This window comes from Callionymus lyra, chromosome 12 (assembly GCF_982586985.1).
Source record: "Callionymus lyra chromosome 12, fCalLyr1.hap1.1, whole genome shotgun sequence".
Lineage (NCBI taxonomy): Eukaryota > Metazoa > Chordata > Actinopteri > Syngnathiformes > Callionymidae > Callionymus > Callionymus lyra.
Genome location: NC_141829.1, coordinates 12,752,696 through 12,770,951, shown reverse-complemented (window position 1 = coordinate 12,770,951; position 18,256 = coordinate 12,752,696). Strand labels below are relative to the sequence as shown.

Genomic DNA, 18,256 nt, shown 5'->3' with positions numbered 1-18,256 from the left:
GATATGCGAAAAAACGAAAAAATAATATGATAAGAATCGGAATCTGAAACTTTTATTGCCAGTGTTGTAAACACAAGATAATATGTTTTTTATTGGTGGCTGTACAAAATAAAATAATTAAATTAAATAGCAGACTAAATAAGCAACAGGACCAAGACAAGCATCCATAAATAAGAACAAATAAAACATAAACAAGGTAATCAAGGACTCATTCATTCCTCGGGCTATTAAATTGTACAATTCTGGGGGCAGGAGTGGAGTAAAAGTATCATGATGTTCTGTTCTATGTTAGTCTTTGTAATGTTTGTCTTTTTTTTATCTTTCTTTATTCTATGTTCTTTATCTTTATCTTTAGATTTAGATTGTAAGTAAGTAAGTAAGTAAGTAATTCTTATTTGTATAGCGCTTTGCTAGACCAGGGTCACAAATCATCTTGTTCTTTCTCTTTGTTCTTGTTCTTATTTTATTTTGATTTATTTTTTTATGAAAAATTGCTGTATTTGCTGTGGCTATTGGAAAAAAACAATTTCCCGAAGAAGACCTCCTGAGGGATCAATAAAGTTCTACCTTACATTACCTTACTTATCCACAAAGTAAATCAACAGCAATGACCAAACATTAAGCATTTACAATGAGGAGTTCTACAGCTTAAAAGTAGAGGCAATAGAATCCGCTGCTGGAGTATTGAGTTCATTTTCTCTCCAACAATGTCAATGTTACGTCAAACGTTATCTTCCTGAGCAGGTACATGGTTGATGTGTCATCGGGTAAATTGCTCAACCTTTAGCTAGGACTAATAGGCCAACTTGAGTGGGTCCAAATGGACTTCCATCAAGGTCAAGAGCTGCTCCAGGATGTGTCACAGCGTCGTCATAACGTTTTTAAATCTTGGAGTTTAACCTGCATGCACTCGTGCTACGTCTGGCCATAGAGTCAAAATATTTAGTATTGTCATAGTATGATTTTTATTTTTATTTTCTCCATGGTCATAATTTCCTTATAATTCAACATCTCCTTTAAATCCCTTAAAACACTCAAGACTGTAGGTGATGAAGTGTTTGTTCTTCCGTGTGATGAGTCAGAGGTTTGTCTTTATGACAGTGAGCAACAGACTGTTCATGTCCAAACTCATGTACATGGACGTTAAAAGATACACGCTTAAAGGCAAAGAAAATATATATTCTCTAAAATATGTATTAATTATTTAAAAAGAAGACTGTAGTTATAAATTCATAATTGGTTTGTATAACACTTTTAAAAGGAGCAGCTGTGAAGCTAGAAAAAAAGAACCAAACGAGGGACAGGTGAAGGTGCGATGAGCAGACAGATGAAAAGACATCTGTGTTCCGGCAGTGTGTGAGAAAAACAAATGTTTGCTTTCTACAAAAAGAAAATCTCCTGCAAGCTGAGCAGCCTGTCACGTAAGGTTAAATATAGAATACTGGATCTTCTTCATGATTCTTTTTTTTTTTCCTGTCCTTCTATACGAGGTAAACATGCTCATGTTTATTGACAACATGTTCTGTTTTCAAGTAAACAGAGAAGATAAGGAGCAGAAGCATGTGAACTGTTTACTGGTTAAGAAATAAAGTCATTTATTCAATTTGTGTCCATGTGTTTTAGGTGGAAATCCTTTTATCTAGAGATGGGGAACAAAATTGTTAAAAATAAATAAATAAAGAAGTAAATATTGATGCTAATGATTACACTGTTTTTATTTTCAAAACAATTGGATTTTGGAAAAATATGTACTTTCCTAGCTGTCTCGCCTACAGTTAATACAATCTGCAGCGAGAATTCTGACCTGCTGTAGTAGAAGAACTTACATTTCCCCCGATCCTTAAAACTCTTCACTGGCTGAAAGTTCCTTTCAGGATCAATTTTAAAATTCTGGTTCTCACTTTCAGATCTATTCATGGTCAGACCTTCCATCAGTGATCTGATGTCTGTGGATCAGAATCTACCGATGGTTCCTGAACACACTTCAGGACCAGAGGAGAGAAATCCTTCCATTCTGTTGTTCCTAAGCTTTGGAACAATCTTCCTCTGTGTTTGATGATCTACTGACTTCTTCAAGAAACATCTTAAGACGTTCTTATTTGTCGAGGCTTTTCCCTGATTTTCTAGGACTCCTGTTTTTGTCTTATGTGTCTTTATCTTTTAAAGAATATATTTTAACTGTGTATTGTTTTTGATTGTTAAAGCGCTTTGTGACCCAGGTCTAGAAAGGCGCTTTACAAATAACCATTACTTTACTTTACTTAAACATTCCTGAAAGATAACAACTCACAATCTCACAATAATTCAGTTCAAATTCTACCAACGTTTTATGATTCAGGCTTTTGAATGTTTCATTTAAATAAGGGATTAAGCGGCACAGAAAATTAATGAATGCATCCAACACTGACATTTGTTTTTCATAATAAAACATATGTCACTGTCGCTGTTTTATTTCCCATAACACTTGATCACCCTGACAGACTCCGAGCCTCACGGCCTCTAAAAATAGAAACGCAGCTATTAAAGGGAGCAGAGGAGACGATTTCTGATAAATGTCTGACCCATAAAGCTTCTCCAATTAATCAAAGATATGATGTAAAACCAGCCCTAGATTGATGTATAGATGAATTATCTGTCACTGGGGATATCATAAGGAGGTTTATAGCGTTTGTGTTTGCTGTTGCCATGGTAACTTCCTGCGCTAACAGAAAAACAAATGCAGACAAAGTTAATGGTCTGACAATTATTATTAAATAAAATCAAACAGCTTGGTATCTTCCATTAGTTGTGTGTGCCAATAAAAACAAATAAAAAGAAAAAATATGCATAATGTTGGGGTGTAAAAACTAATTATTTCATCTTTCACTGTTGTAACCAACAGAATATCAAAAGATCCTTCTTTGTATCTTATAAAAAATATTTGTGTGGATGGATGTTTCATAGAATGTCTTCCATATAATAATATTTAGTTTACAACTAAAAGACAAGATGATGAAGATCTGCTACATCAGAGATGTTTTGGAGTTTGACTGGAATATGAATTTATTATTTAAGTGTGTATCGTGTTTGCATCTGTGGAACAAAGAGACAGGGCTGATGTGTGAGGTCAGACCTCTGGGTAGAAGTGTCTGCGTCTGTCACTGACTTAAATGTATGTTTCTGCTTTGAAGATCAACCTACTTCACCATAACACATATGGCTGATTTGAAGAGCACCAATCTTCTTGTCCAGAGTCCATTTAGAACACGAGATGCCTGATTTTTCAATACACAACAGATTTGGAGTTTGCAGTTACTGTGACTTGAAAGCAGATCCGTGGGCCATTGATGGACATATTGGGTTTCTGTTCTCATTTTATTATATATAATCAATTCATTATACGTTTTTATTCAACATTATTAATACTGTAATTATATTTTATGTCATAAACAAAATTGAATTTCAGTCACTGTTCCTACAATGTTGCACTTTGACATTAAAGAGATTCTGATTGGTGGACAAAACCGGAATGAATGAAAAATGATAAATCACCTGGTCTCGAAAAGCGCTATATAAATAAACATTACTTACTTACTTACTTACAATAGTTCCAAAAAAAGAAAAATAAGTTCAAGTGTCCATATCACATTCGAAAGGTAACTCAAAGTGCACCGCAAGTTGAGCGAAGAAAGGACAAGGAGACAAAAACAAAGATAGTGGCGATTAGGAAAAAAAACAAAACATGCTGCATAAAACGCCAAAAAGTAGGCTGAGGCACTAGGAGGACAAAAATGTTACAAATGAAGAAAACGTGATCCACGAAGAGAGAATATAGAACGGAAAAACCAGAGAGTATCGATTATAATCTGTAATCTGGCGCCTGTTGCTGCAGGAGAGGTGGCTTTAAATTCTGCGCCTGAGGTGTTAATTGTGTGACGAGTGCAACAGGTGCTGTGGAACTCAGGAAACAAAAAGGACATACAAAACAAATTTCAAATTAAAATCACGAGACAAGACATAAAAGAATCGCCAACTGCATAAAAAAAACATTTAATTTATTCAGAAGAAAGGGAATGCAATTAATGTTGAAATCTTTCTATTAAAATGCAACTTTAGTAAGACAAACAATTCTGTTTTTAACTTACTTTTTCTATTGTCCAAACAAAAACAATAATTATTTATGGCTTCGTGGAGATTTTTCATGGCATGCTTTGTGAAAACATATTTTTTAATTTAGTTTAGTAATTAGAGACTAATTTGGTCACCTCAATGTCCGCTATAGCATAATAACTGAACATGTCATATAACCAAGATAGTTAAAATATGGTGATTTAATCTTGAATTTAACTAAAATTCTACATAAGTAATAATTATAATATTTCGTTGGATAGTAGTCCAGAGTCTCTAGAACACACCTGAGTGAGTCATAGATTGTAACTTGTAATAGTAATAAATAAGTAATTGATTTATAGCATTATGGATTCAACATATTTGACAATGTAGTATGAGAAAATGGCTGAAATATAACATTTTAATGATCCAAGAGTTTTCCACATCATCTAGAAGAGATTGCTCATTGATAGATAGAATAGAATATATAAGATGAGGCTTTAATCATCAATGTCTCTAAAACTTTACTTTCAAATGTAATATGTTCTGGGATGGAAGTCCACATCCGTTAGAATATATCAACGGGATACAATGATTTGCAACTTTTGGAAAGTATTGATTTATCCCATCTTAAACTCGCCATTTTGAATCATCTGAAATATCGTACATTTGTTTTGAACAATTCATAGATACGGCACAAAATAATGAATAATCACAACAAATTAAAAAATAAACATGCATTTTAAAACATAAATATGGCGGTGATAATGACGGATTACTGTTGATGCTCTGCTTTTAATTTGAAAGCCAGAGGTTTATTTTCTGAATGGTGTTTGGGGAATTCAGTTGTGTTAATAAAAGATAGAGACACCAAGACTTGCCTTGTGTTGCTTCTGATTGATTAAAAACATCTATAATACAAGGGTGAGAAAGTGTGGCGTGTGGTGTGAGAATGGCTGCAACAAGTTAGCTTAGCATTTTTTCTAAACAGTGGATTTGTAATGTAATTTGAATAGTTCTATCAATCTCTACACATTTCTATTAATAATGCCTAACCTTTTCTGTGCAAATATCTTCTGCTTTAGCCAGATACGTTATTAAGACAGATTGTTAAATGCTCTTGACATTTTCAGAGTGTGAAAAATATTGATTTATTTATTCTCTTGCCTCAGCTGCGATGTTGAATAACAATCTTTAACCTGAGGCCAAGCTTATTAGCTATTTATTGATCTCCGAGCAGCACTTTTACCTTACTTAACATAATAACAAATGACTCATCCACAACAAAGTTAGTTTTTAGGTGATTCAAAAAGTGGGAAACAGTGGCGCTTAAATATGTAAATTTCCTCACGTATGATTTTTTTACTTGCATTTTGTTCATCTGAACTCAACCGTCCTTCCGCCTGCGCCTCATTGGACAGTCTGACAAACCAATCGTGACCGTGTAACCGAAAAGCATGCCGTGCAAGTGCAGGCAATTGCACAGTTGTCACAGTAGATAGAAGAAACAGAAAGTGATGGTAACTGATGTGAGATGGTTTCACGTCCCAGATTTCTGAAATCAATAAATCACAATTTGAACAAGACAAACTTTAGGAAACGGCAAATAAAAATGAGGACGTGCGTGTCAGTGAGAACTTTCAGACAGACAGTCATAAGTTTTCTATCAGTGTTTTCTGCATTTTAAGTGCAGCTTTTTCACCCACTTTTTTGATGCAATTCTTCTAATAATGTTTTTCTGTTTGACTCAGGAAAAAACTCCTTCCAAATGATGATTAAACGAAATTTAGAAATGTTGGTACAAAGGTATTGAGCACAAGATGTGACTTGGATGTAATGTATTTCTTCTCTTCATATCAGTATCTCGAGAAATGTGTATCTTTTTATCTGAACATATTCATATGTCAAGATAAACTTACCCCTTAATGTTTGCTTATCGCGTTATACGGCCCAGTGATATTTTCCAGTAGACATGGTTGGAACTGTTCTATCTGACCAGTATCTACAGAGCCCCATAGGCGACATGAACCTCATTTATTTGTATCTCTTCAAATCATGACCTTCAGATATTCATGATATTACTAATAGATACTTTCATATTAGTATCCACTGAGCATGCATGTCCTCTAAGAATCACACGCCCCGTTTAAAATAGGAGTAATATTCGTCGTTCTTTTATCTTACCTTCAAAGCAATAATTATCTTGTTTACTAACACGACAATATTTATTTGTTTTACTTAGATGTCAATATATATCTTGTTTACTTGTAGACAATATTTATCTTGTTTACTTACACGAAAATATTTATCTTGTTTACTTACACGACAATATTTATCTTGTTTACTTAGATGTCAATATATATCTTGTTTACTTACACGAAAATATTTATCTTGTTTACTTACACGACAGTATTTATCTTGTTTACTTACACGACAATATTTATCTTGTTTACTTACACGGCAATATTTATCTTGTTTACTTACACGACAATATTTATCTTGTTTACTTAGATGACAATATATAACTTGTTTACTTACACTGCAATATTTATCTTTGCCAGTAGGTCGCACTGAAGAGGTGGACAGAGAAGATCACTCTGTTGACAGAAGAACTCTTAAAGGTCTAGTTCACCCAAAAAACTCTCATTTTCTACTCACCATTATGTCGACTAAGTGTAGGGTTTATTTTTAGAGCAATCTGTTCCTTTTTTAGAGCTAAAGACAAAAATGTAAGTCCATGCTAATGTAGCGACTGCAGCTCAGTTTTCTTCGTCTTCATCTTCTTCCAAAAAGACACATTTTAAAACATCCAAATACCTCCATACTGCTCGTCTGTAAAGTCCATCTTGTATTTAAGCCTCGACATGAGGAATTGTCAGCAGAAAAAAGATAATTGATGCTTGTTTTTGCGGAAGCTACTAGGCCAGCGACAAACAAGCTTGAAATATACAGACTTTATTTACGTTCTTCTTCATGTCGAGGCTTCAATACAAGATGGACGCTACAGACGAGCAGTATGCGGGTATTTGGGTGTTTTTAAGTGTCTTTTCGGACGAAGAGGAAACTGAGCTCCAGTCGCTACATTAGCATGGACTTAAATAATCCAATCCTTAGTCGACATGAGGGTAGAAAACGTGTGAAAATTGTGAATTTTGTTTGAACTATCACTTAAAGTAGCAGCAAAGACGAGCAGCGTGATCTATATTTAACAAGGCCATTAATCGATATATCTCTGTCCTGCTGTCTGTGTGTTGCAAGCAAAGATGTTTCTTATAACTGCTGTTGTCGTCGAAAGACGGATACATTTTCTTTCCTTTATGCATGAGAACTCGTTGCTCTCACGAGACGACCCAGAGCCAACGGCAACAAACTCTTTCAATGAATGAATGTACTAAAGTGGCTAAAGAACTAAAGTTATGAACTATATGACTGGAAAAAATGACTTTTTAATTTTGTGAAACCAGACACTGAAATAAATTGGTTCGCCCATCATTGCAGGAGAATATTACTGGTCCAATGAAGCTTAAGTTTAGTGAACCATTGCATAGATACTGATATCACAAGATTAAAAACAAGATTCGTGTCGCCTCCGGGGCTCCGTACAAAAGGCAAATTATCTAAATTATCCATTTTACGATAAAGAATAACGTTTTATTTTAATATCATGAATAACAATAAATCCTTGTAAAAAGTTCTACCGTATATCCGAAGAAACATACGTTGACATGCGCTAAATTTTGCAAGGATTTCTCACTTTGAAGAAAAATGTCATCACCAGCACTGCTGCTTGACGGTGCGGGTCTTTTCCTGGAGCGCCACCAGGCTTAACACCCGCCTCCTAATGACCATCACAGGGGACCAAATTAGGCCTTGGCATGTCAATATCTGTACACTTGTTTCCACGTTGTCAGGGGACTAATGTGGAATGATGATCAAACACACAAACAAACAGCTGTGGAAGTGTAATTGTGAGCACAAGGTTGTGACTTCCATCTGCTGTGGGGGTTTTTTCTTCGGGCACAATACTCACCTCACCGGCCGACACGTCGAAAGGCGATTGTTAGGACGACAGTTACACTTTTGTTCAGACACTAACCACCTGCTGTGCTCGCAGCGAGGAAAGATCCCCATGCTAGGAATCCACCAAGATTCTGGACTTTGTGCCAGCCTGGCTTTAGTGGATAGAATTCCAGAATGGAATGTGGAGGAAAACAAAAAGGTTATTGTATTTTCTATTTCTACACACAAACACACAACTACAAATATAACTGAATTAACAACACAAGATTTAAAAAATGTTCTATTTTAACAAAACACACACACAGGAAAACTAACAACACCACAAAAGTTGCCAGAAAAACTACCAAAATAAATTCGGCACTTTCATTAATGGCACACTTCTGAAGATAGCGACACACCTGCGCACACACACCTGCATCCAGAGACGCACACACTGAATCACTTATGCAGTCACGTTGTAACGCACACACAGAGGCAGATCACATGACTAAGCAACAACAGAACTACTAACACAGGATTATGTATTAAGAACATAAACCTCTACTCGACCCTCAACACAAACTCACACAGCTGCATGCACAGACCCACAATAGAGGTGCGCAAAGAAACTCCATATCCAACTTCTAATTCTGTGAATAACACAGATGCAACACAAAATTCCTACACTTAAGACATTGATTTACTCTATTGTGTGATATAAAATGTTTAAAAACAGTAGTAATAAAAGTATTTTACTATGACGACAGGTACATTTTTGTTGTTGTAATGTTTCACACATTAAATCAAACAGTGAAACATTACATTATGTTCTGGTAAGTTGAAGCTTAACCGTAGCCTGTCTCCTCACCTAAAGAAACCATCTCTTTGTAAGAGTCGAAACACGTGAAATGGCGTTGTATACTTTACTTTTGTATGTGACTCAGTACTTGATTGTACTGATTTGGATACTACCACAAAAATTATAGAATTCTGTAGCCATTTCTACTTATATATGATCAATGTGTGCATTAATGCAAGATTAAATACACAATTCTACACCACACCATCAATATGATCGCACAAGTGTAGCACTACAAAATGATACACTAGTTAAACACCAACAGTTTGATAAATGCAGATAGCTATACACTATATAAACTAAAACATAGCAACAAACTTTCTAGAGATAAGGAAGAAAATCTTTGAATATTAATGCAAGTTATTTTATCTAAACTACATAAAATGCCAGATTATTTTTATTTTTTTTATTTTTTATCCTACACAAAATGAGAGATATATACTCCTGTTGTGTTCTCAGTTTTATCTTGACCTTTAAAGTATATACTTTATTGAATATTGTTTTGATTGTTTAAGCGCTTTGTGACCCTGGTCTGGAAAAGCACTTTATAAATAAAAATGACTTACTTACTTATTACACTCAGACATCATGTCTGTTCATTTGAAATTTAGAGTAACATTAAATACTTTGAAAATCATTTTCTTATTCAAATTAACATTTAGATTTTGGTTTTTGTTGATTTGTGTTATATTTATTTATAATGACGTACTCATAGATAGACTCAACAGAGTTACGTTAAATACTTTTAATATACTTTAGTTTGAATTCAAATATTAATATTTGGGTTGTTTTTTGAGAAATAAATCGTTTTGTATGTTATATATGCTGAGAACTATGAAAACATTTACAATATACTCACTATATTAAGTATTTATGTCATTTAATTTCCCAGTTAGAGTAACATTGATGTTTCTTATAATAAAAACTTCTCGTTCTTTGGATTTAATATTGGATTCCAAACGCATTCACACTTGATGAACAACGATATGTTGTTGTTTTTTTAAGCATCTTATTTTATGGTCTGTTGCCAGATGTGTGGAGACGCACACGCCCTCTGACGTCACTGACGCCATCATCTTTAAAAACTCGCTGGAGGTCGAGGAGCCGCAACATTTACGCACAGACCTGGGTTGAGCAAGGGGTCCAACACAAGATCCAAACCGTCACCTGTGGAGAGAACAAAAAAAAAGATCTTCAGCAGCAGGATCTTGAAAAAGAACATGTGACATGAGAGTCAACAGGTGCGAGTGAAGTGATGCGCGCCGGTTGCTTTTTTTTTTCTTTTTTTTTAAGCGGGAATTTCTTGTGCTCAGCATCCGCGGAGGAATGTTTCCGAGAGAGCGATGTGACCAGGAGTGACTCCTCCGGGGTGCGAAGCGATCTCTGGTGAATGGAGCTCAGCATGTTCTCCAGCGGGTCCGGGGTCAACTCCAGCTGGAACCTGAGCGACGAGCGGCCGCTGCTGGACGCGCCCGCCGGCCGAGGGAAGCTGTCGCCCGCCGGCTTCGTCGTGCTGTCCGTGGTGCTGGGTCTCATCATGACCTTCGGCTTCCTCAACAACTTCGTCGTGCTGTTGCTCTTCTGCAAATTCAAGAAGTTGCGGACTCCCGTGAACATGCTCCTGCTCAACATCAGCGTCAGCGACATGCTGGTGTGTTTGTTCGGAACCACGCTGAGCTTCGCCTCCAGCATCAGGGGCCGCTGGCTGCTCGGACGCAGCGGCTGCAGCTGGTACGGATTCATCAACTCCTGCTTCGGTGAGTGAAGGGAGGTGGATGGAGAAGAGATGAAACATTTTAGATGGAAAGTTGGGTTTAAGAAAGTTGTATTATGATGGGATGAAATTGACCAACCGGTGAACGTTTAATACGAGAAAACTTGTTTGAGATTATGAGTTTCTAAACAGTTTTTTGGGGAAAGAGTTGAACTATTAAAAAAAAAGTTTAGATATATATGATTTAAAGAAAAAGCAGTTTGTTTAAATATATATATTTTAAATCAATATACAGCAGGTTCTTTTATTCAGTAATGCCAAAAAAAAAGAAGTCCATGTTGTGTTCACAACACAAATGTATTTATTTTTTATCAAAAGTGTTCATGCTATACTTAATTGAAATCCAGTTGAAAAAATCAGCAGGTTTTTATTGATGATATTTACGCTCACTGAAAATCAGGAGGTCTTTATTGATAACGCATTTTTTGTCAGTTCAAACCATCGTTTGCATGATATTATGGATATCACTGTGTATTATACGCTCACTGTCTTGTTTTACACTTCCAAACAATTTCTGGGGAAAAACTCAAGAGTTGAACTATATAAAAAAAGTTTAGATATTTGTTTAACTATATTTATTGATTAAAAAATCAATATATTTATGGATATATGAAACAACAGCAGGTTATTTTATTCAGTAATGCCACCACACTTTTTTACCACAAACAATAAATACTTCTGATTCTGATAGCAAAATGAAACAAATGTGTTTATTTTTTATCAAAAGTGTTCATGCTATACTTGATTAAATTCCAGTTAAAAAAATCGGCAGGTTTTTATTGATAACACATTTTTGTCAGTTAAAACCATCGTTTGCATGATATTATGGATATCACTATAATATCATTTTACGCTGACTGTCTTGTATTACACTTTCAAACAATTTCTGGGGAAAAAGTCTAGAGCTGAACTACATAAAAAAAAGTTTAGATATTTGTTTAACTATATTTATTGATTAGAAAATCAATATATTTATGAATGTATTAAACAACAGCAGGTTCTTTTATTCAGTAATGCAACCATAAAGAAAAAGTCCATGTTGTGTTTACAACACAAGCAATACATGCTTCTGATTCTGATGAAAAAATTAAACAAATGTATTTATTTTTTGTTAAAAGTGTTCATGCTATTTAACTTAATTGAATTCCAGTTCAAAAGATCAGCAGGTTTTTATTGATAACGTATTTTTTGTCAGTTCAAACCATCGTTTGCATGATATTTATGCTCACTGTCTTGTATTACACTTCCAAACAACTTCTGGGGGAAAAGTCAAGAGTTGAACTATATAAAAAAAGGTTGGATATTTGTTTAACTATATTTATTGATTAGAAAATCAATATATTTTTGAAATGTATCAAACAACAGCAGGTTATTTTATTCAGTAATGCCACCACAAAAAAATATATACCACAAGCAATAAATGCTTCTGATTCTGATGGAAAAATGAAACAAATGTATTTATTTTTTATCAAAATCTTTCATACTTAATTCAATTCCAGTTCAAAAAATCAGCAGGTTTTTATTGATAACACATTTTTGTCAGTTTAAACCATCGTTCATGGTCATGCTGTTTACGCTCACTGTCTTGTATTACACTTCCAAACAATTTCTGGGGAAAAAGTTAAGAGTTGAACTATATAAAAAAAAGTTTAGGTATTTGTTTAACTATATTTATTGATTAGAAAATCAATATTATTTATGAATATATATTAAACAAAAGCAGGTTATTTTATTCAGTAATGCCAATACAAAAAATATATATACCACAAGCAATAAATACTTCTGATTCTGATGGAAATATGTAACAAATGTGTTTATTTTTCATCAAAAGTGTTCATGCTATACTTGATTAAATTCCAGTTAAAAAAATCAGCAGGTTTTTATTGGTAACGCATTTTTTGACAGTTTAAACCATCGTTGGCATGATATTTATGCTCACTGTCTTGTTAAACAATTTCTGGGGAAAAAGTGAGTAGTAGTCACTCTATAAAAAAAAGTTTAGATATTTGTTTAACTATATTTATTGATTAAAAAATCAATATATTTATGGATATATGAAACAACAGCAGGTTATTTTATTCAGTAATGCCACCACACTTCTTTTTTTTTACCACAAGCAATAAATACTTCTGATTCTGATAGCAAAATGAAACAAATGTGTTTATTTTTTATCAAAAGTGTTCATGCTATACTTGATTAAATTCCAGTTGAAAAAATCAGCAGGTTTTTATTGATAACACATTTTTGTCAGTTCGAACCATCGTTTGCATGATATTATGGATATCACTATAATATAATTTTACGCTGACTGTCTTGTATTACACTTCCAAACAATTTCTGGGGAAAAAGTCAAGAGCTGAACTACATAAAAAAAAGTTTAGATATTTGTTTAACTATATTTATTGATTATAAAATCAATATATTTATGAATTTATTAAACAACAGCAGGTTATTTTATTCAGTAATGCCACCACAAAGAAAAAGTCCATGTTGTGTTTACAACACAAGCAATAAATGCTTCTGATTCTGATGAAAAAATGAAACAAATGTATTTATTTTTTGTTAAAAGTGTTCATGCTATTTAACTTAATTGAATTCCAGTTCAAAAGATCAGCAGGTTTTTATTGATAACGTATTTTTTGTCAGTTCAAACCATCGTTTGCATGATATTTATGCTCACTGTCTTGTATTACACTTCCAAACAACTTCTGGGGGAAAAGTCAAGAGTTGAACTATATAAAAAAAGGTTGGATATTTGTTTAAATATATTTATTGATTAGAAAATCAATATATTTTTGAAATGTATCAAACAACAGCAGGTTATTTTATTCAGTAATGCCACCACAAAAAAATATATACCACAAGCAATAAATGCTTCTGATTCTGATGGAAAAATGAAACAAATGTATTTATTTTTTATCAAAATTTTTCATACTTAATTCAATTCCAGTTCAAAAAATCAGCAGGTTTTTATAGATAACACATTTTTGTCAGTTTAAACCATCGTTCATGGTCATGATGTTTACGCTCACTGTCTTGTATTACACTTCCAAACAATTTCTGGGGAAAAAGTTAAGAGTTGAACTATATAAAAAAAAGTTTAGGTATTTGTTTAACTATATTTATTTATTAGAAAATCAATATTATTTATGAATATATATTAAACAAAAGCAGGTTATTTTATTCAGTAATGCCAATACAAAAAAAAAATATACCACAAGCAATAAATACTTCTGATTCTGATGGAAATATGTAACAAATGTGTTTATTTTTCATCAAAAGTGTTCATGCTATACTTGATTAAATTCCAGTTAAAAAAATCAGCAGGTTTTTATTGGTAACGCATTTTTTGACAGTTTAAACCATCGTTGGCATGATATTTATGCTCACTGTCTTGTTAAACAATTTCTGGGGAAAAAGTCAGTAGTAGTCACTCTATAAAAAAAAGTTGAGATATTTGTTTAACTATATTTATTGATTAGAAAATCAGTATATTTTTGAATATATCAAAAAACAGCAGGTCATTTTATTCAGTAATGCCACCACAAAAGAAAATGCCCATGTTGTGTTTACAACTGGCAATAAATTATTCTGATTCTGATGGAAGAATGAAACAAATGTATTTATTTTTTTGTCAAAAGTGTTCATGCTATACTTAATTAAATTCCAGTTTAGAAAATCAGGAGGTTTTTATTGATAACGCATTTTCTGTCAGTTCAAACCATCGTTTGCATGATATTATGGATATCACTGTGTATTATACGCTCACTGTCTTGTATTACACTTCCAAACAATTTCTGGGGAAAAAGTCAAGAGTTGAACTATATTAAAAAAAGTTTAGGTATTTGTTTAACTTTATTTATTGAGAAGAAAATCAATATTATTTATGAATATATTGAACAACAGCAGGTTCTTTTATTCAGTAATGCCACCACAAAAAATGCCCATGTTGTGTTTACAACTGGCAATAAATTATTCTGATTCTGATGGAAAAATGAAACAAATGTATTTTTTTTAATCAAAAGTGTTCATGCTATACTTAATTGAATTCCAGTTTAAAAAATCAGCAGGTTTTTATTGATAACACATTTTTGTCAGTTTAAACCAACGTTCATGGTCACGCTCACTGTCTTGTATTACACTTCCAAACAATTCCTGGGGAAAAAGTCAAGAGTTGAACTATAAAAAAAAAGTTAAGATATTTGTTTAACTATATTTATTGATTAGAAAATCAATATTATTTATGAATATATTAAACAACAGCAGGTTGCCACCACAAAAAAATGCCCATGTTGTGGTTACAAAACCAGCAATAAATGCTTCTGATTCTGATGGAAAAATGAAACCAACCTAAATCAAAACAGGAAAGAATAAGGTATGAGACATTTCAGCTGAAGAAAATGTGGAAAAACTTTGTTAAGTCTGATAAATGTAAAGCAAAAGTTGAACTTCATGCATATAGTACACATATAATATAAATAATACATATATTGTGGAATTAAATCTTTGTTTCTGTCAAGAGATTATCACATTTTTAAACCTCATATTTTATGTTTTATTGTTACATTTATGCTCAGTTTCAAGCTTGTAACACATCCTGAGTAAAATAATTTACCATTATATTAAACAACAGCAAGTTTGTTTTTTATTCTGTATTGCCACCAAAAAATAAATCAATCATATGTTGTGTTTACAACACTTGTAATAAAAGTAGCAACATAGATAAATAACAGGAAGTTAAAACAGGAAAGTAAAAGGTATGAGACAAATATCAGCATTATAAGAGATTGTCGATTAAGAAAAATGTGGATAAGATTACAATAAGAATGTCCAATTTGATAAATGTGAGGCAAAAAGTTAAACTACCAAGTATTTACTTTTGTATTAAACAACAGAAAGTTTGTTTTTTATTCTGTATTGCCACCAAAAAATAAATAAATCATATGTTGTGTTTATAACACTTGCAATAAAGGTTTCTGATTATAATTCTGATGATATAAAAAAATAAAACCAACATAGATGAATAGGAAGTTAAAACAGGAAAGTAAAAGGTATGAGACAAATTTTAGCATCATAAAGGTTTAACGATGAAAAATGTGGAAAAACCTTGAAATAAAAATGTCCAATTTGATAAATGTGAGGCAAAAAGTTAAACTACAGAAACAACACATATAGCATACATATAATATAATAGAAATATAATATAATGGTCCTAATACATGCATTATATAAGCATTTAATATTTTCATTACTTTCATTTTCCAAAACAATATTTTTCTTAATTAAATTCATGTTTCTGTCAAGTATCTCATTTCAAACTTTGTATTCAACTTAAGACCCAGTTTCAAGCTTGTGTGTTCCTTCGAGAAAAGGATTCTTGTCGGGAACACGTTGTCAATATTGAGATCACAACACAGTGACAGAGAAGCGACACATACGGTGGGAGAATCTGGGCCAGCAAAGACGGAGAAAAGGTTCATTCTAACGTTCAGCGTAAATATTTCAAGACACTTTACTTCTGTTCATTCTCCCGATGGACAGCAGGAAGACACAGACACACCATTGGATAGTTTAACTCACATAGAGGTTGTGTTTCAGTTGTGGTTTGAAATCAGTCAATCTGACCCTTACTAACAATCTGTCAATTACTACAATACTGTGGACTAAAGTTTAGGAGTAGCATGTAAACTGTTAAGGCACTGAGGTAAATTCCCCGGAGGAATCTTCCTAAGGGATTATAAAAAATACATTTGATCATAAATCAAGCTACACATCTTACACAGCAAGACTTTAAATGTATAAACATATTCATAAGAAGGATCTTAAGACCTTTTTATTCGTGCAGGCTTTTCCTTGATTTTCTGAGAGTCCTGTGTTTGTTTCGGTGTTATCTTGATCTTTTAAGCATATATTTTATCGAGTATTGTTTTGATTGTTTAAGCGCTTTGTGACCCTGGTCTGGAAAAGCTCTCTACAAATATAAATTACTTACTTACTTACTATAATAAACTGGAAGTAAAGTTGTATTTATCTTTTATCAAAAGTGTTCATGCTATAATTAATTAAATTCCAGTTAAAAAAACCCCAGCAGGTTTTAATTGATAACACATTTTTGTCAGTTCAAACCATCGTTCGCATGATATTTACGCTCACTGTCTTCAAATGTAATGCTAGGGTAGCGTAAATTTGCTGGGCCAGTGAGTGCTTTTATAATTGGATTTGGCTTCCTCGGACTGGAAGGGGGTTGGTGGTGGTCATCATCTGTGTCATTTCAAAATGAATGAAGTGGGGAACAGCATTTCTTATGAAAAATAAATGTAGTGGAACGATCTTCATGTGCACAAAATTACAAACCGAATTTGACTCATGAATGTGGATGAAGTCCAGGATTGATATCATCAAACATAAATATATCAACGATAGAATGAAGTAGTTTTTTCCAAACTCCTTCCAGGGATTGCACCGTTATTCTTAACACTTTAGTTTGCTCACAATGTGTCAGTCAAAGTGGACAACATGGTGAGTTGTTTGGCCAACATTTCTGTCTGTTGACTGTTGAATCGGTAGAAACTGGACCACCTGTCGTGTCGTGCGTCAACCTGCGTCAGGTTTGAGGAGTACTTGAAGAAGCTTTTGGCATTTGTTTGTTTGGTGGTGGCCAGTCTGTGCCAGTTTTGTCTCTGAGCTGCTTTTGTTTGCAATTCCACTTGACATTAGACGAGCCACACTCAACCACTAATTCCTCATCATGCAAAGTTTAACAACCGAGAGGATCAACACAAGTAACAGCCTTTCTTGACGTCATCATTGAAACATTCTCAAGTATGACAATTAAAAGTATATGATACTTAGATGTCTTAATTTAAATGTATTTTAACTTTAATGGATGTTATAATAAAACAGCAGAGTAATGTTGTGGCAAAGAATTGATTCTGTTTTTAAGGCTGTAAAATATATTTAAAAAATTGGAATACATATGTGTATTTCTGTGTATTTTTTAAAGCGAGATACATTTTAAATAAAAACAACATCAAACACTGAGAATATAAACTGTTTTTTTAATTTAGTTTTTCTGCAAATCAATATGTGTTGTTTTGCTGGAGGGTCTCCTTTCTCTCGTTGGAATAGCATGAGATGGTTTTAAATGAGACGACTCACTGTCTGATAACCAAAATAAATGCACTGAATAGACACTCTACAGCTTGGTTTCCATTTGACTGACTAGAAACAACAGAACTTCAGGGGGGAAAAAAGGTCAAGATCACAAAAAAGATTGTAGTTTTCTTATGTTTTGGTATTGAAATGTAATGGAAAAGAGCAATGGATTGATTTTTAATTGTATAAAAATATAATGACACATTTTAATCGCTGAACTCCTCATTTGTTGTATATTAACATTAAATATCTGAGATGATACTTAATTATAAAATCAAATGGTGATTAATGTTGTTTAAAAAAAGGTTAAAACAAGCAAATAAAATTCATTCCCAAGTTAGCGCCTTAGCAGTGTTAGCATGTGTCATTAGTTTGCTCAA

General features: G+C 33.2%; 1 protein-coding gene across 1 annotated transcript in view; it reads left to right on the top strand.

The window, feature by feature from the left end:
* The first annotated feature begins 10,119 nt into the window (after positions 1-10,119).
* The window catches only part of tmtops2b (teleost multiple tissue opsin 2b), a 60,154-nt gene continuing 52,017 nt past the window's right edge, over positions 10,120-18,256 (top strand). Inside the window, exon 1 of the mRNA XM_087803636.1 lies at positions 10,120-10,704. Within this exon, the coding sequence (XP_087659762.1) occupies positions 10,338-10,704 (367 nt within the window). The 5' untranslated portion in view covers positions 10,120-10,337. The remainder of the gene's footprint in view (positions 10,705-18,256) is intronic.